Source organism: Gopherus flavomarginatus, chromosome 14 (genome assembly GCF_025201925.1).
Source record: "Gopherus flavomarginatus isolate rGopFla2 chromosome 14, rGopFla2.mat.asm, whole genome shotgun sequence".
Lineage (NCBI taxonomy): Eukaryota > Metazoa > Chordata > Testudines > Testudinidae > Gopherus > Gopherus flavomarginatus.
Genome location: NC_066630.1, coordinates 7,234,933 through 7,259,213, shown reverse-complemented (window position 1 = coordinate 7,259,213; position 24,281 = coordinate 7,234,933). Strand labels below are relative to the sequence as shown.

The 24,281-nt window shown below is 46.1% G+C and overlaps 1 protein-coding gene across 2 annotated transcripts in view; it reads right to left on the bottom strand.

Moving 5' to 3' along the window:
• Positions 1-564: 564 nt before the first annotated feature.
• The window catches only part of LOC127033945 (dual specificity protein phosphatase 22-A-like), a 45,149-nt gene continuing 21,432 nt past the window's right edge, over positions 565-24,281 (bottom strand). For both annotated transcript variants that reach the window (XM_050922202.1, XM_050922203.1), the window contains exons 5-8: positions 22,365-22,414; positions 12,029-12,103; positions 10,769-10,940; positions 565-4,077 (exon numbers count right to left, since the gene is read on the bottom strand). In XM_050922202.1, the coding sequence (XP_050778159.1) occupies positions 3,871-4,077; positions 10,769-10,940; positions 12,029-12,103; positions 22,365-22,414 (504 nt within the window). In that variant the 3' untranslated portion in view covers positions 565-3,870. The remainder of the gene's footprint in view (positions 4,078-10,768; positions 10,941-12,028; positions 12,104-22,364; positions 22,415-24,281) is intronic.

Genomic DNA, 24,281 nt, shown 5'->3' with positions numbered 1-24,281 from the left:
ATCACATATCTACTATAACTTCCTATTAATACCAGAGAAACCAACTCTCTTCTCTTTTCCTATACACAAGCTCCATTTCTGCTTCCTAAAATGTTACCCAAGTTATTAGATGCAATGTCTCTGAGTTTGACTTCCCCACAATCCATTTGATTAAGAGCATTTATGATGGTTTATCTAGCTAATTGCTAAGGGTGCATTCCCAGGTAGTGTATGTTGCAGGTTTTGTTTTTAGTGTTCTCAGCTGCTTTCAGGCTCCCATTTTGAATGCTACAGAGTAATGGATGGAGAAAGACAAGAAGATAAGAGGCCTTTTTCCTGCTTTCAGGGGAAGAAAAACTCCATCAATTTATCTTCCAGAATCTCAATTTGTATCAGAAGACAATGATCTGGCTCTTTTTAAATAAAATTATGTTGATCACGGTTCTCTGAAAAAATACACATGACATGACATCAGCGCAATAGTGCCCAGGCCCCCAATCCCTACCCAGACCCTACTGATTTCATTGAAGTTATGCCAGGAATTAATCAAGCCACAGCAAAGACCAAGGACAGGAATTCCCAATGTATAAAAAAGCTCATTTTTATTCTAATGTTGAGTTAAATATCTCTCAAGTCATCTACCCTTTTGACAACCTCAAAACACTCCAGCATCCAGAACCAACGATCAACTGAATTATTAGAAATATTTTGAACAACTTTTTTTGCCTAAAAACAGATTGCAGATAACAGATCATTTTGAGATTCCAAGCAGGCTATTTACAGGACTTTTTTAGTGAAAGACAAAAATCAGTCATGTAGGGTTTAAATATTTCTGATGCTATAATAGTGAGGGTCCTATACGTTCTTGGACAGATGGATGGATGGAAATTATGTCTGGGTTTTTAAGTCAATACATAAAACTAGTAGCCTGTCTTTAGCAATGAAACAGAACAAATAATAAACATGGGCTGATTACATTTTAGGGCAAGGTTTCTACAAAATATTCCATGCTATTTCCCGCTTAATCTTATTTAGCATCATAAACATTGCAGGGTACTTCTACCCTGATCCTGCAGTCCTTACTCAGGAAAACTCTCAGGTGGCAACTCAGCAACGCATTTTTCCCATGCCTAACTTTAAACATGAGTAGTCCATTGAAGTCAGTGGGATTGCTCAGTTGTTTAAAATTAGTCACCTTTTTAAAAAGAACAGGAGTACTTGTGGCACCTTAGAGACTAACAAAATTATTTGAGCATAAGCTTTCATGGGCTACAGCTCACTTCATCAGATGCATGCAGTGGAAAATACAGTAGAAAGATATATAGATATATAGATATACACACACACACACACACACACAGAGAAAATGAAACAATGGGTGTTACCATACACACTCTAACGAGAGTGATCAGTTAAGGTGAGCTATAACTAGCAGGAAAGCAAAAGTTTTTTGTAGTGGTAATCAAAATGGTCCATTTGCAGCAGTTAACAAGAAGTTCACCTCCTTAAGTATCTTTCTGAATTATGGACTGGAGGATCAGGTCCTCTAAGTCTGAATATGATCATTGTTCTCGCCTGGATTTTTAAAAGTTTTTAATAGCGTAGGGCCTGGTTCTCATTTTCACTAATCACCACTTCACACCACCTTGGCAAGGTAAAAGGGGTGAGAACTAACTCCAATCTCCCCCACTTTGCTACATTTCCATTCATTTTAAAGCCCCTTTGCACTTCCAATGCTGTGCAAAGGGGTCTTGGTGTACATGAGAACCTGGCCTGAACTATGTGGAAATAAATAAATAATCTGTGAATTTTGAGTTGCTGGGCTGACAACTTCTGCCATCAACACACTCTGTTTATCCACCCACCCAAAGCTGCACAGCCTGCGACACTGCAGGCTTCTCTTACCTGCCCCCAGAAATGTCACTTTATCCTTCTGGGGCTCAACAATTTCTTGTCTGAGTGAACTGTCTGCTTTCCAATCTTATTTAAATGTCAGACAAGACAGGCAAATGATAACACCTTGACCTCTTCCTGTACTCCACATTTACCATGGCACAGACACTCCAAGCTGTTACTTGTCACATTGTCATTGTTGTGCAATTGGAGTCAAAACATTCAATAACAGCAACACAAACATTATGGGGAAAGAAGCTAATGAAACTACACCAAGTTACCCCAGTTGAGAATGTGGTGTGGAGCCTTCGTTGTAGACTAGATTTGATGTTGGCCTTTGTGATCAAATCTTCAGAATTACAGTTATAAAAGAGCACAGCTCAGAAAGGATTTTGTTCAGTTCATGTATTGGACACATGTGAGGAGCCCAAGACCATGAATTTTCCACAGGATTCTGAGCCATGGATTTGAAGGGTGGAGACACCCAGGAAACAAAGAACTTCTTTGGGGTGGTCCAGTGAGGAGGAATAGGAGGAAACAGGTCACAAGAAAATGTAATCTGGACAAAAGGAAAAGTTTCCTGATTGCAAGGTCCATCAGTAGGCTCCTCCCCAAGGCAATGGGTTATGCAACCCTCACACATGCTGGTGAGCATTTACTTACACGAGCAGGCCTACTGAAGCCAAGGGATTGTGCAATCCAGCCCCAAGCAAGCGGTGAAAGCCCTTTGCCTGAGTCATTTAAAACAGGGCTTCACCAAGTATTAGGGAATGTGCATTCGCAAAAGCTAGGGGAGTGGAAAAGGTGGGCTAATGGGCTTTTCCATCTCTGGTTTCTGTGACTCTGTGGCATGTTTGTGAGAGGCATGGGTCTGCTTGCTGAAGAAAGTGACAGCAATGTGATTGCAACTGTTCTGTCATTGCAGGATATGGACCTCAGAGAGCTGTGGATGTCCTTCCCCCAACGTCCTTCCCCCAACCCCTAACTGGCTCTCTGCAGTCCAAGCTTCCTTCTTCTGCAATGGGTAGATGCCCCATCCAGGCTCTGATAGGCACATCTGTAGCGTAAGGTCAATCTGATCTGACAATGACTAAGACAGTGAGTGAAGTCTGTATATATCTGCTGTGCTGGGTGTGGAGTAAAATAGAGAGTGGCACTGAGCAGTAGCTGTGTCTGTTTTGAGAGATCTTGGCCCTGCATTGGCCCTCAGTGTCCAACAACTGAAGAGATGATGGGATTTATCACACCGGTAATAGGAAAACCAGAGACCAAGGAGATGAAGTCCCAGCAGGTAGAAAGAGCTCCTAGGAAGGAGTTTCAAAAGCTATCACACGTCCTCTTGCTGAAACATGGTGGTTGGTTGTTTTCTAAACATCCTGAAAGCAAGTTGCGGGCCAAACCTACTGATGGAGTAAATAGCTGCAACTCTTGACTTCAGTGGATTGATGCCTGGTTACCCCAGCAATGAATTTGGCTCTATGTGGAACTGACAGCATGCCTGTCATTCCAGTGCAGCCCTACCACAAAACAAGCTAGGATCATAAAGTGATCCATCGGCAAAGCAGAACACTCACCCTTCATGTGTGCAATAGTGCTAAAAATTTCACAGGAAAAGGTTCAGCCCAACTCAGTAACATTAAGAAATTCACTTCCATAGGATCTTACATCGGAGGATCTCAAAGCACCCTCAAACGTCAATAAGTGAAACCAGTCGACACCCCTGACAGATGGTTACAGTGACGCATGGGGAGATCAAGTGATTTGCCTGGATTCACATTATGAGTCAGTAGCAAAGTTGGGAGTAGAACCCAGGAGTCCTGATTGCAATCCTCAGCTCTAACCACTAGATAACACTGCTTGACATAGCATGTTTTGGAAGTTGGCATTCAGTTTGCTCTCCACCCTAGCCATAAACATCAAAGCTATTCTCATTGAAAGATGAACGCAGAGACCTTCATCCAACAGCAATAGCATCTCTGTGGAATTAGCTGTCCTTTTTCATCTGTTCATCCATCTGTTGTTGCTGGTACCATAGGCATTGTAGGGAAGCGGGTAATTGGGTGTTGGGGAGTTGATCCAGTGATTCTCCCTGCTTCCAAGCTGCTGTTCTCTCTGTTTCTCTTCCTGCTCAGTGATTAAGCGCTGCAGCTCTTCTCGGTCATTAAATGGGTTCTTGCCATACTCTTGTCGAACCCAGGCTCGGTACTGCCAAAACAAAACCAAAATGAGTTGTGAAGGCCATTGATAAGGTGCAAAATGCCTCTGCTTATCATTAGCCCTATACCAGAACCTGCAGATAAAGATCCAGATACAAGAGGCAGTCAGAATTATTGGGATGTAGAATGAAATCCTAAATTGTCCCAATGCACACTGCAATTGCAATTATAGTGACTCTTTGCTTTCTATGAAATTCTGTGAAAAAAGCTTATAGGAGGGTTCCACACCATGCTGCTGGATGTCCATCATCATACAGCATTTAAAGGGTCCAGTTTGCAGAATTTTGCACCTACCATTGTGCACCTAATTTGTGTCTGTGGTTGCTGCATGTACATGTGAAAACTACTAACTGCACTAATTTGCACCTGCAGTTATCCAGTTTGTGCACACAGAGATGGTGATTGCACTTTCTAGTTAGGTGTGCAACTGTGCATGCACTTTTGGACATGCACAATTGTGGAACTCGGGCACATAATGATTAGATACTAAACTTGTAGTTAAGTTAATGAGGGAAGCCACAACCCCTTTTCTTTTCTTCTGTAGCATCCTTCATATAAACTGTATCCCTAAGCATTTTAAGCACTGATGAACAATGGACAGGCTGTGATAGAAAAACAAAAAACACGGAGACTCCTCGTAGTTTTTGTGGATACAGACTAACACGGCTACCTCTCTGGGCTGTGATATAAATTGCAAGAAGCAATAGTGCAAAAGTTTAGCATGGGGAATAAATTCAAGCCTTCATTCCCAAGGCCATACACAGTGGGAAACATGAAGAAGAAGAGAGATGTTGTCAGAAGAGAGGTGAAAGAAAATTATGAGTAAGCAAGGTGGGAAGGATACAGAGAGGCTGACACAAGCTGTGGGAGCTACAGAGGAGAAGGTTCTTAAGCCAACAGTGGTTACATTAGGAGCAGAGCTGTTTATTCCACGTCTCAGAAGCTGTTTCCCACCCCTAGTGCTATTCAGGCAAAGAGTGGCAAGACAAATGTTCTCAAGTTCTTGTGCAGATTGTGATGTCCGGCTTGGTAAACATAATGGTGACACCATTGGAAAATGTAACCAGAGTCCCTCGCATTCCTGTTTCCACTTTATGTCATAACAGTGCAATGGGGTTATTTACTTCTTGTTGCCAAGAAGTTACCCCGGTTCCTAGTGCAGCCGAATTACCATAAACAAACACCTCACATTCTTATCTGATGGTGACTGCGGGAACAACCCACGTCACTGCAGTGGGTCACCAACACAAATCAGTTCTTGCCTGTCGTACTGTTTTGTTTTGTACCATATTTGTTCACTCTGATTTCTCATCAGTGTCTCCAGTTCCTGCTAATGTCTATGATCTATGGGTTTGGGGTGAGATCGAAATACGAAATATTGTTAATATGAATCTTTGTGACACACACCCCCATCCCTCCCATCGTGCTGCAACATGAAGCAGTCAGGAAGAGCCCTATGCTCTGGAAGTCCATCCCTGAAGGCACAGATAGGAGGGGGAGGCCAGTTTAGGGTTCTGCAAGGTCAGCAAACTTTATGGTCAACCGTCCACTTAGGGGGGTTCTTGCACTTTCTTCTGAAACAGCTGGTGCTGGGCACGGTCAGAGACAGGATAATGGACTAGATGGAGCATTGGTCTGTATGGCTCTGTCAGGCAGGAATGGCTATTCCTGTGTTCCCCATAGACTCTAATAAACTCCTCAGGCTCCAACCTGTTCAAGGCAGGGACTGTCTCTTTGCACACTGCTCAGGCCTCTAGATCAGGGGTGGGCAAACTACGGCCCAGGGGCCACATCCAGCCCTTCAGACGTTTTAATCAGGCCCTCGAGCTCCTGCTAGGGAGTGGGGTCGGGGGCTCACCCTGCTCCGCACGTGCCGGAGCTCCACACAGCTCCCATTGGCTGGAAACTGCGGCCAATGGGAGCTGCAGAGGCGGTGCCTATGGACGGGGCAGCGCACAGCACTGCCCGGCACACCTCTGCATAGGAATCAGAGGGGGGACATGCCGTTGCTTTCGGGAGCTGCTTGAGGTAAGCGCCGCCCACAGCCTGCCCCTCTGACCCCTTCTCACATCCCAGCCCTGATCCCCATCCTGCCCTCTTAACCCCTCGGTCCCAGCCCAGAGCCTCCTACTGCACCCCAGAGCCTGCACCCCCAGCTGGAGCTCTCACCCTCCAAACACACCTCAGCCCCCTGCCCTAGCCCGAAGCCCCCTTCCATACCCTGAACTTCTCATTTCTGGCCCCATCCCAGCGCCCAGTGACAGAGCAGGAAGCGGAGTGGATTTGACCTGGGAATGTTGCAGGAGAGTTACATTGGGGATGGGGGACTTCCCTTAAAAGGAAGCTACCTGAGCTGTAACCTGAGCCAGGAGGGAGGTTGGGAGAAGTGACATCTTCTGGCTGGTAGACTGAACAAAGGAGAGGAGAAGCTGTGGGGAGGGGAGAGAGCTGCTGGAGGAGGTTTTGTGGTCAGTCTTGGGCTGGGTGATGCAACACAGGGAACCCCAAGCTGAGGTCTAAGCTCCCTAAACCCCCAGAAGGACTTGATTGAGGGGTTCTGGTTGTACCTACACGCTTGGGACTGTGTTCTTGTCATCTAATAAAGCTTCTGTTTTACTGGCTGGCTGAGAGTCCTGTTAAATCTCAGGAAGAGAAATGCAGGGCCCTGACTTCCCCCACTCCGTGACACCCACATCCCCAGCCAGAGCCCTCACCCCTTCCCACACCCCAACCCCCAATTTCATGAACATTCATGGCCCGCCATACAATTTCCATACCCAGATATGGCCCTCAGGCCAAAAAGTTTGCCGCCCCCTGCTCTAGATGCTACCACAGTACAAATAATAATCCTACATTTTTGTAGCATTCTAGTTGCTTCAGCGAAAAATGTGGAATCAGGACTGGGAGCACCTGGGAAGAGCCATAGCTGTGAGAGCCACTCCTTTGCAGCATTCGTCTGGCTGTGACCAGGGGAACCCCTTGCTTGGTGTCCCCTCTGCTCTCTGAAGCAATGAGGGTTGTCACCAAGCTGAGCCCTCCCTGATAGCACAAGCTTTTGAGTGGGTGGTGGCTTCCACTGAAATCCGGGGGCTTTCCAGTGGGGATTTTTGCAATTCCTGATCTAATCACTTACCAGGCCTGCGGGCTGCAGAACCCACTGTATCAAATGTGCACTCGGTGCCTTGAATCAGGAAGACATTCAACATTTTGTTAAGGGTGGAGACATTGCTATATTGGCCGTAGGCCAGAAGGCAAGACTTAATTTCCTTACTAGAAAACAACTCATGGGAACTGACCTCCCAGAATGTGAACAAGCAGGATATCCTGCCTGCTTATTCAGTGCAAAGAGAACACTGCCCTGAAATAATATGGACTCCATTCTCCTCTTTGCACTGCCATTCTGTTACTCCTGATCTATCCCACTGTGAGAGAAGAATCGGGCCTGATGTCCTTGGCACAAGCTTTTCTGCACCGAGGTTTCCATGGGTCCTGGTGACCCAGTTCACTAACAGCAGGACAGGTCAATGGGTCACTGGAGGACTGGAGAGGGCGCTAGGACAATGCATTGCAAGAAGACCAGCATTAACAGACAGCACGGCTGCTTCCTGCCAAGAGGAAGCTCCCAGAAAGAAATTCACTTGCCAGAAGCCATCTCTGCCTTAAACTTAGCTCTGAAACAATGCCAGTGTTAACCCTTTGATGGCCTAGTCCCTGTGAGATGCTGAGCGCTCATAGCTCCCCTTGGCTAGGACTGGAGATGGAGGTGCTCAGCATCGCCCAGGCCAGGGCCTGAGTTTGCAGAGCAGGTCGCTGCTGGGTGTACCCAGCTGTTTTCGGCAGCGCCCGTTGTGCATGTTACAGCAGCATGTTCCTAGTCTCTCATTGTGTGGCTCACCTCCCAGAGGTACATTTCCAGTCACTGCTCCTGGGTAAATAATCTGGGGCAGGGAAGGTGTATGCCACCACCATGCAGCAGCCTGACAGCCCAAGTTTCCACCCTCGAGGGTACGCAGCCTCTGAGCTGTCTCTGACTTCCCAACAGGGGAAAGCGAGAGGCAGCACGACTGACCTTTGTAGCTGCTGCCAAATATTTGTTTATCAAGTCAGATATAGGTGTAGCTCAAGTGCAATTCCTCCAGCAAGAGCCAGTCTTCCCCTCACATCTCGACCTTGCATTAGGACCAAATTTATCTCCATCACCTGATGCAACTGGGTCTGTCCCACTGAACGTGTGATGGGTGGCACATCCCAGAGCAACTGCCAGGGGCCTTCTCCTGTGTGGGGCTCCTTGGGCCAGTGGGAGCTCTGCTGTGTCATGAAGCTTTGTGGTCGGGAAGGGAAATCAAAGGATTTACAAATATTTCCTGTGCACCCTGGTGCACAGATCAACATCAGCACTTGCCTGGGAACTGGCCACTCATCTGTTACTGCAGTCAGAGGACAAGGCAGCATGTGTCTAAAAGTCAAGGGGGACCCATAGGATGAGAGGTAGTGTAGTGTAGTGCAGTGGGCAGGACACTGGACGAGGGATATATCTACACCACAAAATCAAGGAGTGATTGCAGCATGGGTAAGTGTACCCATGTCAGCTCTTATCTAGCTAGCATGGGTAACAATAATAGCAAAGACGCAGCAGCACAGGCTCCAACCTTGCCATTGTTTTGGGGTCTTCTTAAAGACCCAACTTCTGGAGTCATGTGATTAATTGAGACTCTCAGCATTCTTTTTTGAAATACTTCTAGCTTTCACGTTTGCGGAGAAAAGCTTGAAAAATGTGACCTGAGCTGGGGTGCTGGAACAATTTCATAATGTGGGAGTGCTGAGAGCCATTGAACCAAACTGTAAACCCTGTATAGAATGGAAACCACTGCAAGCCAGGGGGTGCAGCAGCACCCCCACATCCCTAGTTCCAGCACCTATGGCATCCAAGTGTGACCAAAGGACTCAAAAAAGCCAAAGAACAGGAATGCAAAACAGATTTTTTTTTAATCTTATGATTTTTGAGGTGGGGCTGACCCCTGATTTTTGAACACTTGGGATTTAGTTCAGCAGAGCCTGAATCACAGCAGTGTCCTGATGGCCCTCTCTGTTAGGACTCCATCCAGCCTTGCTGAGTGCCTGATATCCGGGTGAGCTCTGTTCACTGGGGGGAAGCCCCAGAGGGAATCTCCAGGGTGTGGCATATTTTGTAATTTGTTTGACATTTTTCTGGAGAAGTTTCTGAAGGCTGGTGACTGTCAGACTGCTGCTTATCATGTGACACAACAGTCCACCCCCATGGGATTTTGCTCAGAAGGGCCTGACCTAAGCTCACCCATCAAAACAACAGGCCCAGAAAGGAAGTAACAGGGCACCGATCGACACAGCCCAGGACTCAGTGGGAAGCTGTTGACATTCTGAGCTGTGTCACATGCTGGCTCCTTTGGACAAGATTAAAAAATCCCCTCCAGAGACCCTGGGCTTGGACTGGAACAGAGTACGCCCTAGCTACAACCTGTCACAAAACTAAGGACTGTCATGTGAAGCATCTTAGTGATACTGGCAAGACGCATTTTGCCTGAGTGGGGGTGAGGCAGGCTGAATGGCGCTGGGGTCGCTGAGGGGAGCATGCATGGAAGTGACACGCCAAGAGGTGCACCATGCACTGCTGGCCTGCAGGCGCTAGCAGATGTTCGAGGAGGAGTAACATTGGTTACCTGATCCCAGCCCTTTCCTGCCAGGTCCTGACTCCTCTGGGGGTAAGGTGCTACTGCCAGAGTTAGCCAACCTCACTCCTCTTCGCACTGAGTTGGCTGCAGATCCTCAGCCTCTGCCTTTAAAGAGCTGCATTCCAGCTGAGGAGCACAAAGTGGTTCCAGGTGCAGAAGAACTATGCAGACATCATCATCTTTACTCATGACATCTCCTCTTCGGACTTCTAGGATTTGTTTAACTTAATCTAACACGAGCCAAAACGAATCCTTCTCTTCGATCAGACTGGGCCGGGCTCAGCCAGTGATCATGTTTTCCTTATGCCTGATCCTCTGCTTTGTTTACTGGAGGTTGGGTTTCTTAATTAACATTTATGTCCTTTAGCTGCTGAACGTGGGAGATTGCTGTCAAATGAAGCCCTGCTTAGATGCACACACTATCCAAGCATCACTATCCTGACCTGCAATTACCTCACCTCTCCCCACTTTTCTAATTCTGGGCGGCTGCTGCTGCTCAGGCCCCAGCCAGCACTCATCATCCATCCTGGACTACCCAGCAGCGTCTTTTCGCCAGCCAGCCTCACCAACAGAGTTCATCAGACAATTACAGTTCCAAAGTTTCACCCACAACATTTTTTGGTACTTTTTTTTGCATGCATGCATAAAACAAACAAAGTCCCCAAATAACAAGAAGCAGGCCCAACCCTCAACTTCTGCAAGCATTTGGTATTTTTGCATGATCAGTTACCTATTTTAACAGATGTGCCTGTGAATTTTGCTGACACAGACAAGGGACCCCCTGCAAATTTGGTTCTTCATTTATTTTGGAGGCCGAAACATAATGATATTGCAACTTACTCTCACCACATCCCATCACGCACCACCAATGCATCACACCAGTAAAATGGGAACATCTGAGTGTCATGGCCTACAATTGTTTTGTCCCATGGGTAAATGCCAGCCCATGAGCAAGGAGAGGAAAGAATGTACCTCCTTGAGCAGAGTCCTCTCGTACTCCTGCAGCTGCTGCTGGAAACCAAAGTTGGGACTGACATAGGAACGGACACCCCTGGTGGCAGCCAGACACTCCTCCCAGCTGAGGTCGGTCACCGTCATAAGGTAAGCCACCAGGATGGTGGTGCTGCGGGAAACTCCAGCCAGGCTGCCATAGCAGGAGGATTGAAAACAAGAAGAGCACACGGTGACATGGTGCACTCAGGAGGTGGGAGAGCCCCATGCAGGTGAACAGGAGGAGCAACCCCAATTCAGCTGCCTGGCTAGTGGTATGTCCTGCATGGAGTGCATCGGTCAGCCCTGCACCAACACCCTGTGAACGATACAAAGTGTGTGTGGAAAGCCAGTCCCCTGTTTCAGAGGGGGCCTGGATAGCCTAATTCTGGCAATTAATTCTTCTTTGATTATTAGCAGGTAAATATGCCCAATGGTCTGTGATGGGATGTTAGATGGGGTGGGATCTGAGTTATTACAGAGAATTCTTTCCTGGGTGCTGCTTGGTGAATCTTGCAGACATACTTAGGGTTTAACTGATCGCCATATTTGGGGTCAGGAAGGAATTTTCCTCCAGGGCAGATTGGCAGAGGCTCTGGAGGTTTTTCACCTTTCTCTGCAGCATGGGGCACAGGTCACTTGCTGGAGGATTCTCTGCAGCTTGAGGTCTTCAAACCACAATTTGAGGACTTCAGTAACTCAGACATAGGTTAGGGGTTTGTTATAGAAGTGGATGGGTAGGATTCTGTGGCCTGCATTGTGCAGGAGGTCAGACTAGATGATCATAATGGTCCCTTCTGACCTTAAAGTCTATGAGAATGCTTTTCCTATCAAGAGCTATCGTTAATCCAGTGGATAGGAAACTGCACTGGGACTCAGATGATCTAGATTCTGTTCTGAGCTCTGCCACTGATCTGCTGGGGGACCTTGGGCAAGAGGCTTCCAATCTCTAGGTATCTATTTCCCTTCCCATCACTAATCTGTCTTGTCTGTTTAGACCGCAAGCTCTTCAAGGCAGGGCCTGTCACTCTGTCTGTGCCCATGCAGAACTCAGCACAATGGGACCCTGGTCCCAGTCAGGGCAGGGTCTCTCTCTCTCCTCGTGTATCTGTGCAACACCTTCACAATGAGGCCCTGCTTTCACTGGGGCCTTTGGGTGCTGCTGTAGTATTAAGAGAGTTTTGATAACAATGAAAAACACAGCGAATATAAGCAAAGGGGGCAACTGACATTGACACTGACCAGTGAATGAGGCAGCCTCCCCCATGGAGCCGGCATTCATGAATGAACCTGATGCTCTCCTTAAAATGCTGGATCCTAGGAGAGAAAACAAACAGCGAGATTAGGCAAAGGTCACCCATTTTATGGAGCATGTTGTTCTGGGTCAGCCTGTTTCCAGAGAAACTGCGCTCTCTGGACAAGACATTGAGCTCCTTTCTACGGGGAGCTGCCAAGTCTCGTGCTGCTGCAGGAAGATGCTGGTTTTACAGATTATTTTTAAGCGTGGCCCTGCTTGACCTGGCGACTTAGCATAGGGGCCAGGTGAGCACTGCTGCCAACAATAATAAAAAGACTGCATCTGGATAGCCGGTTATATACCCAAAGTGATGCACAGCCATTAACCAGAGACTCCCCATAGCTCAGTGAGAGAGAAGTGTCAGATTAACCCCTTTGTGCCATTAGGCAGCTGAGACTCAGAGCTCCATTGGTTAGCTCCCCTGCACCTCAGGGTTAGAGCCCAGGACTCCCTGGCTGCTAGTCCCCTACTCAGTAAACTGGCCCGTACTCCTCCACTAAGGAAGGATGGTCTTGGGGATGAGGCACTGGTTTGGAACTCGGGCGATTGGGGCTCAGTCCCCAGCTCTACCACAGACTTCCTGAGTGACCTTGGTCAAGTCACTTCACCTCACTATACCTCAGTTTCTCCATCTGTAAAATGGAGATAATGATACAGATCTCTCTATAAAGCGCTTTGAGATGTGCTGATGACAGGTGCTAGATAAGAGCTAGGTATTGTTATTATAAGGAAAAGTTTAAAAAAATGGGTATGTGTAGTCTTGAGAAAAGAAGACCAAGGTGGGACTTGATAGTGTTCAAATCTGTTAAGGGCTGTTACAAAGAGGATGGAGACCAATTGCTCCCCCTGTCCACTGAAGGTAGGACAAGAAGTAATAGGATTAACCTACAGCAAACAGCTTAGGTTAGATATTTGGAACAACTTTCTAACAATCAGGGTAGTTAGGCTCTAGAAAAGGCTTCCAAGGGAGATTGTGGAATCCCCGTCATTGGAGGTTTTTAAGAACAAGTTGGACAAACTCCTGTCAGGGAGGCTCTAGGTTTACTGGGTCCTTCCTCAGCACGGGAAACTGCACTGGATGACTTCTCGAGGTCCCTTCCTGCCATTTCTATTCTTTCTCTGATTTTCTGTACAATGGGGATAATCATGATTACTTTTTCCCACCTCTTATCTATTTCGATTGTGGGCCCTCTTGGGTGGGGACTGTTCCTTACAGAGCTCAGCTCAGTGGGGCCCAGATATCAGTTGGCATCTATAGGTATTACCCTCATACAAATTATAAGAAGAACTCCATGCAAGCCAGTGATATGTTACCAGATTTAAAGGCGGGGTGTTACACTGATTCAGATCACAAACATCTGCCCATGTCTGGCATCAGTATCTAGGTGCCAATATAAACGTCACTCTGCTAAATCCCATCAAACACAAAGAACATTTCAAGAATAATGGCAAGGTGCAAACCTTTCTGTTTCTTCTTCTTCTAAATTAGTGTTTACAGTAAATGTTTCCTTGTTATTTGCTGGCCCAGACGCTGCTGCTAAGCCAAGGAAGTGATGGCTGAATTCTGAAGAACTTTTCCCCATTAAAAAAACAAAGGGGCCGTTTTCAATCCAAAAGGGAGAGGTTAGTGAGGGGTGATTACAGGTCAGGGGAGAAACTGCAAGGAAAGCCCAGGCCCGGGGTAGCAGGTGTACAGCTGCCCCTCATCATTGTTCCATCAGCACCCACTGCTGCATTCTCCATTCACATTCCAGATTAGATGTTCCTTTCACTATCTCTTGCACTCTCTGCTCAATTCTTTGGGATAAATTCAGACCTGGTGTCGATGGGTGCAACTCTGAAGGCAGGGAGCCACTTCTGGGAGACTTGAATGGACTCTGGAAAGGTGTTTGGTCCAGGCTTCCTTGGGAGCCATAAGGATGAGCCAGGACAATGGTCAGGGGAAGATGTAGGGGAAATCCTGGAAGGTTCCTGCCCTCTGCATAAAAATACTGGGCAGATTCTGGCTTCAGTTATACCTGGAGTAACTCTACAGATGTCAATGGAGTTACTCCTGGCTTATGCCCATGTGTGCCAGAGATCAGAATCTGATCTGTTCTCTCTGTCCTTCTTGGATCTGCAGAGCTCCTGGCCATATGTGAACCATTAACAAAAAATCTAAGAAAAACAAAGCAAGCCAAGGTCTGGCAACCAGCCAGACTGGTCCCGGCCAAGGAGACATTAACCCTTTGCATGTGTGGCAGCAGAATGCTTCCTTTGTTACCATCCGAGTGAACTGGTGATTTATTAAATGAGTCCAGCATCTCTCTCTGGAACAGGACCCTTGGAGCCGAGATAAGGGCTATTGTTATTGCAGGAACAAGGTTAAGCCATCAGAAGCTCCTCTCCTTCCTTCCTTCCCTATCCCCACCACACATGCTTTCTCAGACATCACCCTGACTTCCTCAGCCTTCTCATGATAAGGGTGGGGATGTTCTCCCACAGCCTTCCTGATTTCTCAGAAGTTAAGACAAGATTAGATTGATTGTACAAAGCCACAGCAGAGCCATTCCCCAGCAACCAGACAGGTGACTTTTCTCTGTAGAACATCCGACTCATTCTACATTGGTACCGGAGAGCTTGTTATTCAGGTGTAACCACAGGAGTGGGAGTCCAGACTCCTAGGTTCTAGGGGATCTGAAATCTTTTCCATCTCTAGCTTCTCTGCTAAGAAGGGATGCTGCCCACCTCCTGGAAGAACACAGTTCACACGCCTTCTAGAAACCAGCCAAAGATGGTGCCAAAACCAGCAAATGCTTTAGTTGCCCAAAGCTCAGAGAGAGACTACTATCCTATAAAGGTTTTTATACCACACTCATCACCACTGTACCTAAGCGTCTTCCCATAGTGCATTAAGCAACGTGTCGATACATGTGTCCCATGTTGTTTTGTTCTTTCATCCTCTCCCCAGAGGGAAAAGTGTGTGCTGTGGAGTGTCATGTTTTGGTAGGGTTCTTTTCTTTTTTAATATAAATATACTTGTTGCTACATGTTTGTTAGAGAAGGCTAGTCAAAGGAATGCACTTTGCATTTGAAATGGCAAGTGGTGAGTTTTGGGATGGATCTTTGTACCTGGGGGAGTTCATTCCAGTCTCGGACCCCCCAAGAAAGTTCTGTTTCTACCCTTATTGCTGAGAGCTCCATTGTGTTAAAGCACAGTTATCAACCATGCTTTGTCCTTTGTCTTTTAGCCACCCTGGGCTCAGGTCATGGAGGGCTTTGATGATAAGGACAGACGTTCCAGTTGATTTGAAATTCTATGGGAAGGGCAGCTAATGTAGAGAAAGGAGGATGAGTTGGATGCACTCAAGGCCCTAATCCCATTGGGTTTATAACAGGCTCTTCCAGTCTGTTTTATAGCAAAAGCAGTTAGCTCTTCAGCAAATTTTCCTTCTTTCTCTGGACTGAGAAGCAGATGAAGGCTGGCTAAAAGTGAGCTGGAAATGTCCCGAGTTCCCCTGGGCTTGGAGCAAAAGCTTATCCACATGCAGATTTCCAGTCCTCTCCTTAACTCATGGAAGGTAAAGTCTCTCTGCTTTTGGGAACATAGGAGTAGCCACATCATAACAAACCACTGGTCCATCTGCTGTGGTATCCTCCCGCCAGGAGTGGCCAATTCTTGATACTTCAGGGGAAGGAGGAAAAAAACCCTATAATTCAGTTGGCCCATAAGCAATCAGCTAACAATCTGCAGCGTGAGGTTTATCAGATTATTAACTGATAATACTTTGCATTTTATAGCACCTAAAGAGCCAAGAGGTATAGCAGGTGGGAAAAAACAGCTGTTGGCAGCAACCCCTGGTTCACTGGACCTAACCCCTGTTCCCTGTCACACCTTGAAGCAAAGTCTCCCATTCCCCATGCAGCAGCTGGATAAACCAAAACTCAGAAAGTTTAAGTGAGTTTCCCTTGAGAATCAGTGGCAAGGTCTAGAAATAGGAATGAATCTCCTGACTCCAGACCTTTGTTCTAACCACTAGACCATGGTTGCACAGGTATATATCTTAAAATGCTGCTACACTATTTAACCTCTGGGGACAGTAAATTCCTTAGGCTGCTTAAACACAGTGAGCCAAACCCAGAAATTCTCAATCAGTTTTTAAGTAGGCAGGACCCCCATCCATTGTCTTACAATCCCATCCAGTGTCAGGCAAAAGAGGCAATGAAGAAATCAAGAGAAGGACACAGCTTGCAACAAACACATTCAACAACTTCCAAAGACTCCCGGGTTGTCATAAGTTGACACTACTCAGCCACACTAGAGTGCTGACGGGCTGCATGTGGTCACCCCTCCACCAGGGATGTGGGAGCTGAACACTTACGGAGGATACAGAGACGACTCAGAGGGTCTGAGTTTGGGCGTTACAGAAGAACATTAACGTTAGCTGGATCACCACAACTAGGCACAATGAGGTGATGAGAAGTGTGAATTGTTAAAAAGCCCACTTACTTGAGACCTTAAGAAGTCAATCACATCTTTCTGTAAACATGCTGATCTCAGAGTGACCTGATAGGAGCATTCATACTGTCAGGCAAGGTAGCAGGGAAACCAGTAAGAGGAAGAAAGAAAGCCAGTTACATCAGAAACAGCACCAGATCAACCAGTATCCAAAGGAGAGTGGAAGTTTTATAACTCTGTTGTAACTGGAAAAGATGGGTGGTGGTGGTGGACAGCCTCCGTATTGGATATGTCATTTGAAAAAGAACAATCCCATGCAGGGGCCCATTGCTTTCATGTTATGGGAAAGGGACTCCGTCCTTCACCGTTCTGAAGTCCTCAATCAATTCCCCTCTAGCACCTCTTGTCTTGCTACATAGTTCCTCTGTCTCTCATGTAGAAACGAATGGATGGCTTTGTAAATTATCATCATCTCTCAGATCTTCTCTTTCATTTCCATCCCAAGTCCCTTTGCATTCCTGACACAATCCTGGGATAGCCGCCTATTTTCTCCACCTCGAACTCACTCCTTCTAACCATCCCACCTGTCACAGCCACTCGCCACCATCCTTCTGGCCAATGACGACCCAGAAAGTTTCCATTTGGAGCTGACTCTTTAATCGGCCATGAGGGGGCACTGAGTCACATGATGCCTCCGCTCCTTCCGCATATCTCCAGGGGGCTGACTACTGCTGCCTGAGCTCTCCCACCCATACTGGCTAAGGAAATGAAAAGCAAAGGCTGTGAAGGAAGCCTGAGTTGTCTTATACCATCACAAAGCCCTATGGTTAGGTCACAAAACTAATCCAAATACAGCTACCTGATTGGGTAACGTCTTCCATGGGTCAACAACTCCCAGCTCACATACCCATAGGAATGTCTTCGTAATACTTTCCATTCCATTATAGGAATAAGGCACTGCTGGCCTTGTGTTACGGGGAAGGCCCTTTGTTTTCAGTTTTGACTGATTTTTACTGAAAGAGTCCTGGGTTTTACAAAAGCTATTATTTGGTTTTTACTGATTTTCACCCAAACTTTGGACCATTCAACTGATTATGTTAAGATAAGCCTATACACTACATTAGTAGATGTGTTTATCTTAACAAGTTAGCATAAGTGTAAATGCAAGGCTGTCTGTTAAAGTAAAGCTATGCAGTGGAACACCCATACACACACGTGTGTGCATATATGTACTATTAATGTACAGTTCATAAAATAAACCACAGCATTAAACTGCTTTTACTTTCAATACTCTTACTTTATCTATTTGTTGCATTTTTTCTGCCCTCACATCGTCTAACATTAATGTGGATTTTTACTCAGAGAATTGTGAAGTTAATTTTTTGCACCAATTTTCACCCAGTTTTTAATTTTTGAAATAAACACAGATACATTCCCAAGAATTTTAAACAAAATAAAACCCCAAAACATAGTGCCTCGGTTATGATGGATTTATTGCCCTCCTTGAGTAGCTTGAAGCCTTTGGCTTCATGTCCCACAATACACCAGCCCCGGAAATGCACTGCTGGCCATGCCGTTTTGTATAATTGTTTGCTTCATGTTTTTAATGTAGTGCTGACTTCCTCACCATGGGAACCCACTTTTGCTGACTCTTTACCCCAGTTGACTTCCCAGACCATGTCAGCCACGAGAATCCTCTCTCTTATGTCTACAGGCATCAGCACCAAGGAATATACTCAATTTCCAGCCATCTCCCTACAGTAATTGGTACAGATTCCCTCTTTACATGCAGATCATTATGAATTGCCAAGGTGTCAAGTCACAAACCTCCCTTCTTAGAAATCCTTTGTAAATGCACCCACATTGTGAAATCGCTGGTATAAAGCAATGTGCAGAAAATAGTTCCTTGAACAACTCTTCCTTCCTGTGGCCAGTTTTGTGTAGACATGTCACAAAGGGAAAAAAAATCCTGATCTTGCTGAAGAAAGGTTTTCTTGTAAAGCTTCTCTTTCCGCTCAGTGGGAACATGAGCAAGCAGAACTGGTAGGCCAGGGCGTGTCTTTTTCTCCGAAAGATGCACTTTTCCAATGGAACACTAGCAGCTCTCCAAACACCCAGGGATAGGGTGACCAGATGTCCCAATTTTAGAGTATTTTTCTTATACAGGCTCCTGTTACCCCCCCCCCAACTCGTCATGATTTTTCACACTTGCTATCTGGTCACCCTACCCAGGGACAGAGTTTCCAAAATGCCTCTGAACTTGCACACCCCCAGTTTTGGGCACTCAGAGCTTCAGGACTGCATTGCAAGTGGCATTTCTATGTGGAAATGAGGTGGCAATGATGTCAGACTGGCGTCATTCCTGGGGCACCCCAATACTATGTGTGCATGGAAAGATGAGCTTTAGAGCACCCAAAGGTATGTGCCCCAGAACAGAAGGGTTGCAATTTAAGAGTTGTGGAGAGGCCACTTTGAGATTCTGCCACTGGATTATGCTCAGTGGGGGCTGATACCATGACCTTTTCAGTGATGATGGTACGCACCGAGGGTTGGCCAGCGTGTGCAGGAGGCCTTGGGATGAGAAGTTAAAACTTCCAACTCCAAACACCCAACCCTCTGTCTGGAGCTGGGTTTTGTGGCCCATGAAATCCACCAGTGAGGGGTCACCACTGTGGATGCTCCTGAATTTAATATGGATCCACTAGGATCTGAAGGGCACTGACAGGCACTCTGCTGGCACTGTGTGGCCTTAAGCAGAATATAGCTCAGCAGTGGGAAAAGACCTGTCCAACCGCAGGGCTTCCCAGAGGATTCAGGGGGCCTGGGGCAAAGCAATTTCGGGGGCCCCTTCCATAAAAAAAAACAAGTTGCAATATTATAGAATACTATATTCTCATGGGGGCTCTGGGGCAAATTGCCCCACTTGCCTCCCCCACCCTCCCTGGGCAGCCCTATCCACCAGCCCTATTCTACAGATCCCATGGGGGCCCGGGAGAGAGAAAATCCACTGCACCCCCACAACACACAAACACATACACACACGTCGTGCCGGGCATGGGCGTCAGGGGAGCAGGGGAAAGTAGGGTGAGAAGGAGCAAAGCAAGAAAGGATTTGTGGGTAAAGAGAGAACTCCCATCCCAAAGATGGGCCTGCATTGCTCCTCCCACTCATGCACCAGAGAGAACGGAACAGACCATTACTAGGTCTGATGCAGAAAGTCACTACTCCACTCCATCTCCCTGGGGTTATAACGCTGCAGCAGTTCCTAGAAGGCAGGCTCCAGAGTGGCTGGAGGGTAACACCCCACCACGCTCCCTCACCAGTACATTCCTTCCAAGCACTGCAGCATAAATGAGGAGCTGTAATCAGCTCTGCCCCCAGCCATATCTTACCTGGGAAGAGGGTTTTGCCGTGTGGAAGCAGCTGCATGGACCTCAGAGCATGGGGGGAGATTTACTAAATCTGCCAGGCTGACTGAGGGCAATCATGCATGCATGTAAAAGCAGTAGCACCTCAGCAAAACGTAGTATTGCAGAGTACAGCACTGTGTGCTGGGGTGACAGGATTCCTGACATGTGTCCATTAGGCACTGCACTGAGAACCCCTCAGAATAATCTCACATAGGCCATTGAGCTGCCATTATATGCCAACAAGAAGCCTCTGGTCTCTTCTACTGCAAAATGGGCTCTATCATAAAATCTCAGCAGAAAAAATTCGCATCTGCTGCTGCTTGGAGGAGCACTCTCTCAGTCTGCTTACGTCTGGAAGGGGTCTTCCCCTACCCAGCCCTGACACACTCCTTGTTGTTGGAGATATGGCCCCACTCTCCTGTCCATTGCCACTAGGTGAGTGGGGAAGAACAAGAGAAATGCACATGCACCTATCCATACACACAGAGATGACAATGCCTAGTTCTTAGCTAGCCCATCTGTTCAGGAGATCTCAAAGCGCTTTGCAAAGGAGGTCAGGATCATCATCCCCATTTTACAGATGGGGAAACTGAGGCACAGAGAGGGGAAATGTCTTATCTGAAATCATGTGGCAGAGCCAGGCATAGAAGCCAGTCTAGTGCTCTACTTACTTCAGCACACTGCCTCCCATTGTAGCCATTTATTCCTAAGCAAAGGGTAAGAATAAATGGTCAGTTTTCAGAAAGGAGAGAGGTAAATAGAAGTGTCTCCCAGGTGTCTGTACTGGGACCAGTTCTATTCAACATATTTATAAATGATCTGGAAAAGGGGGTAAGCAGTGAGGTGGCAAAATTTGCAGATGATAACTATCTTGAATAATTTTGTAAGTCCCAGGCAGACTGCGAAGAGCTGCAAAGGGATCTCTCAAAACTAGGTGACTGGGCAACAAAATGGCAGATGAAATTCAATGTGGATAAATGCATATTGGAATGCATAATCCCACCTATCCATACAAAATGATGGGGTCTAAATTAGCTGTTACCCCTCAAGAAAGAGATCTTGGAGTCATTGTGGATAGTTCTCTGAAAACATCCACTCAGTGTGCAGCAGCAGTCAAAAAAGCAAACAGAATGTTGAGAATCATTAAAGGGAAAGATAAAAAAAGACAGAAAATAGCATATTGCCTCTATATAAATCCATAGTACGCCAACATCTTGAATACTGCATGCAGATGTGGTTGCCCGATCTCAAAAAAGATATATTGGAATTTGAAAAGGTTCAGACAAGGACAACAAAAATGATTAGGGAGATGGAATGGCTTCTATATGAGGAGAGAGTAATAAGACTGGTGTGGAGAAAGTAAATAAGGAAGTGTTATTTACTCCTTCTCATAACACAATAACTAGGGGTCACCCAATGAAATTAATAGGCAGCAAAAGGAAGTACTAATAGACAAACAAAAGGAAGTATTTCTTCACACAACACACAGTCAACCTGTGGAACTCCTTGCCAGAGGATGTTGTGAAGGCCAAGACTATAACAGGGTTCAAAGAAGAATTAGATACATTCATGGAAGATAGGTCCATCAATGGCTATTAGCCAGGATGGTGTCCTTAGCCTCTGTTTGCCAGAAGCTGGGAATGGATCACTTTATGATTACCTGTTCTGTTCATTCCCTCTGAAGCACCTAGCATTGGCCAGTGTGGGAAGACAGGATACTGGTCTAGATGGACCTTTGGTCTGACCCAGTCTGGCCATTCTTATGTTCGTATGTTTTTATGTATCTATGTGTATATACACACACACAAACAGACCTGCTCAACTTGTTTCCAATGGTTGTACACAATGTCCAATAAAAGATATTACTTCACCCACCCTGTCTCTCTAGTATCCAAGGGGGCATTTGCATTTTTAAAAATGGCCTTTTTTCAGAAACAATATTTTTTGACAAAAAATTGTCTACTTGGTCAGATTTTAGGGGGAGGGGTTTTGTGGAAAATGTGCCTTTTTTCAATGTTTCTTTTAGAGTCAGTGTTGAAAACATTATCCCAATGCTTATTGACACTTGTTTGTGCAAAGTTTTGACAATTATTTCAGGAACGTTTCCAAGGAAAGTTTGGAGGGAAAAATGGGAGGGAAATGGCAATTAAAAAAAACAAGCAAATGAAAAATGGATCCATTTCAAATCCTTTAACACAAAATCAACTTGGAAATCTTGAGGGAAACGAGTTTGCCATTTTTTGACTAGCTCTGCACACATGTACACATAGATCAAATCTAGAAATGTTATTAATATGCAGGCTGTCTTTAAGCTCAGCAATGATCAAAAGATTGTCCCAGCAATGAAGGGGTGATCATTAGAATTTGAACTTTCATTCACTGAAAACTGACAATTTGCTGCCCATGTAGGTTAAAGGCTTGGAAAGAACTTACAGGTTTTGACTGGACGAATCTGACACGGATATACAGAGGTAGGTCATATCCTGAAACAGAAGAAAGGAGACAACATTAAAATGCCTTCACCAAGCTTGTAACCAGAAATCTCCAACCCCTATGATCGTCTTAAACCCCCCACCCCACACTGTTCTTTCAGCTTCACCCATGTGACATTGTTAAACCAGGTGCCAGCTCTTGCCAAGTCTGTAGGCATCAGCTGAGCACTGACAAATTTATAGCTGGAAACCAGAACAGTTCACCCATATGTTAATATTGCTCAAGATAGATGTTAGACTTGTAAGGATGTGTTTAGTCTCTATAAAATGCTTGTAAATTGCTTCCTGCATTAATCTCATTTGGAATGGCTGGATTCCAGGCTACCAGGTAAAATATGTTTGTTTTATAATTGTAAAAATGCCTGCTCTGAACTTGTGAACTCAGACGGGAAGAGTGGCTCCCCCAGCCCATCCAGAAGGATTATCAAAATTAGGTGGGCCATCCTAGAAAAAAGGCTTTGCTGACTGCCCCATGCATCCATGGAGAACTAGGTGCAGAAGGCCTCATCCCATGGGTTTGAATGCTGGAAGAGGGAAATAAAGATAGATGAAAAATCTTCATGTCAGCTTTTTGCTGTTTGGACTCTTACAAGGGCTGGAGCTAAGAAACAAAAAGCAGAGATCCCCAGGATCAACCTGGGTTAGCCCTGAAAAGACACTCAATGCGGACTGATTACTACATCTCTGTCGCTTTTGGAACCATCATCTGCACGTATCTCTTGCCTCCTTTAACCTGTAAATAATGCTCCCATTTGTTTTTCCCTAGTTACTAAATTCTTAATTAGTTTGCCATATGATTGACTACCAGTGTTGTCTCTGGTGGGAGGTCTAAGGTACAAATTGATCTGGGGTAAGTGACTGGTCTCTTGGGACTGGGAGCAACCTCAATCTTTTGTGATTTTTTGGTGTAATTGACAATTTATCACCAAGTGCAACTTGCCTAGGTGGCAAGACAGACCGGCGTGCCCAAGGGGGCTGTCTGTCACTCCATAGTAAGATTGTTACAGGGATCCAGGAGGTCACATTTGTTATCAGATTGATGAAATCTAATTATAGAGCACAGCGCCAGTTTGGGGTGTCTGCCCTGCTTTTGACAGTCTGCCCTGAGGCTGGCACTCACGGTCGTGAGCCACTCCAGACTGCATGACAACCAGCTGGGGATGAAATCCCGGCCCTGTTGAAGTCAAAGGCCTCAGCAAAAGGCTGGCCACACAAAATACAGGATGGAATATGGGTAAAAGTTCCCCAAAGGAGGATGGGAAAATATCACTGAATTTCCTGGCTTAATCAAGTTCGTGGATTCTGGATGATTTACAACATGCTTTTCAGACAACCCCAGCCCCTATCCAGACGGGTGAAAGGAGTTATTAAGGGTAGTATCTGCTATGTGCCAGGCACTTTCCAAGCACTTAAGGACAGCCCTTGCACCAAGGGGCTCACAATGTAATCATACTAAAACCCAGCAGCCATATTTAAAACACATGGTGGAATCCTGGCCCCATGGAATCTAATGAGAGTTTTACCATTAACATCATCATGTCCCCAGGATTTCATCCACTGTACCTGCTTAACATATAATCTGTCTAGCTAGCCCCATCCTGATCCCAGTGAGGACAGGCTTTTTTTTTTTCTTAAAGTGGTCACCATTCTATGGATAGTACCCACAATAAAGTGAAACTCACATGGCGCAGCCAAGGCATGAGCTCCGGAGCGCCTGTGATTCCCATGGTGAAGCTACTGCAAACATATGAGAATCTCACAAGCCCATATTTAGGAGCCCTCGTTACAACACAGTTTTCCCTGACCCAGTTGCAACATGGTTCCCTCTTTTGCTGCAAATGAGACTTCAACCACGTGC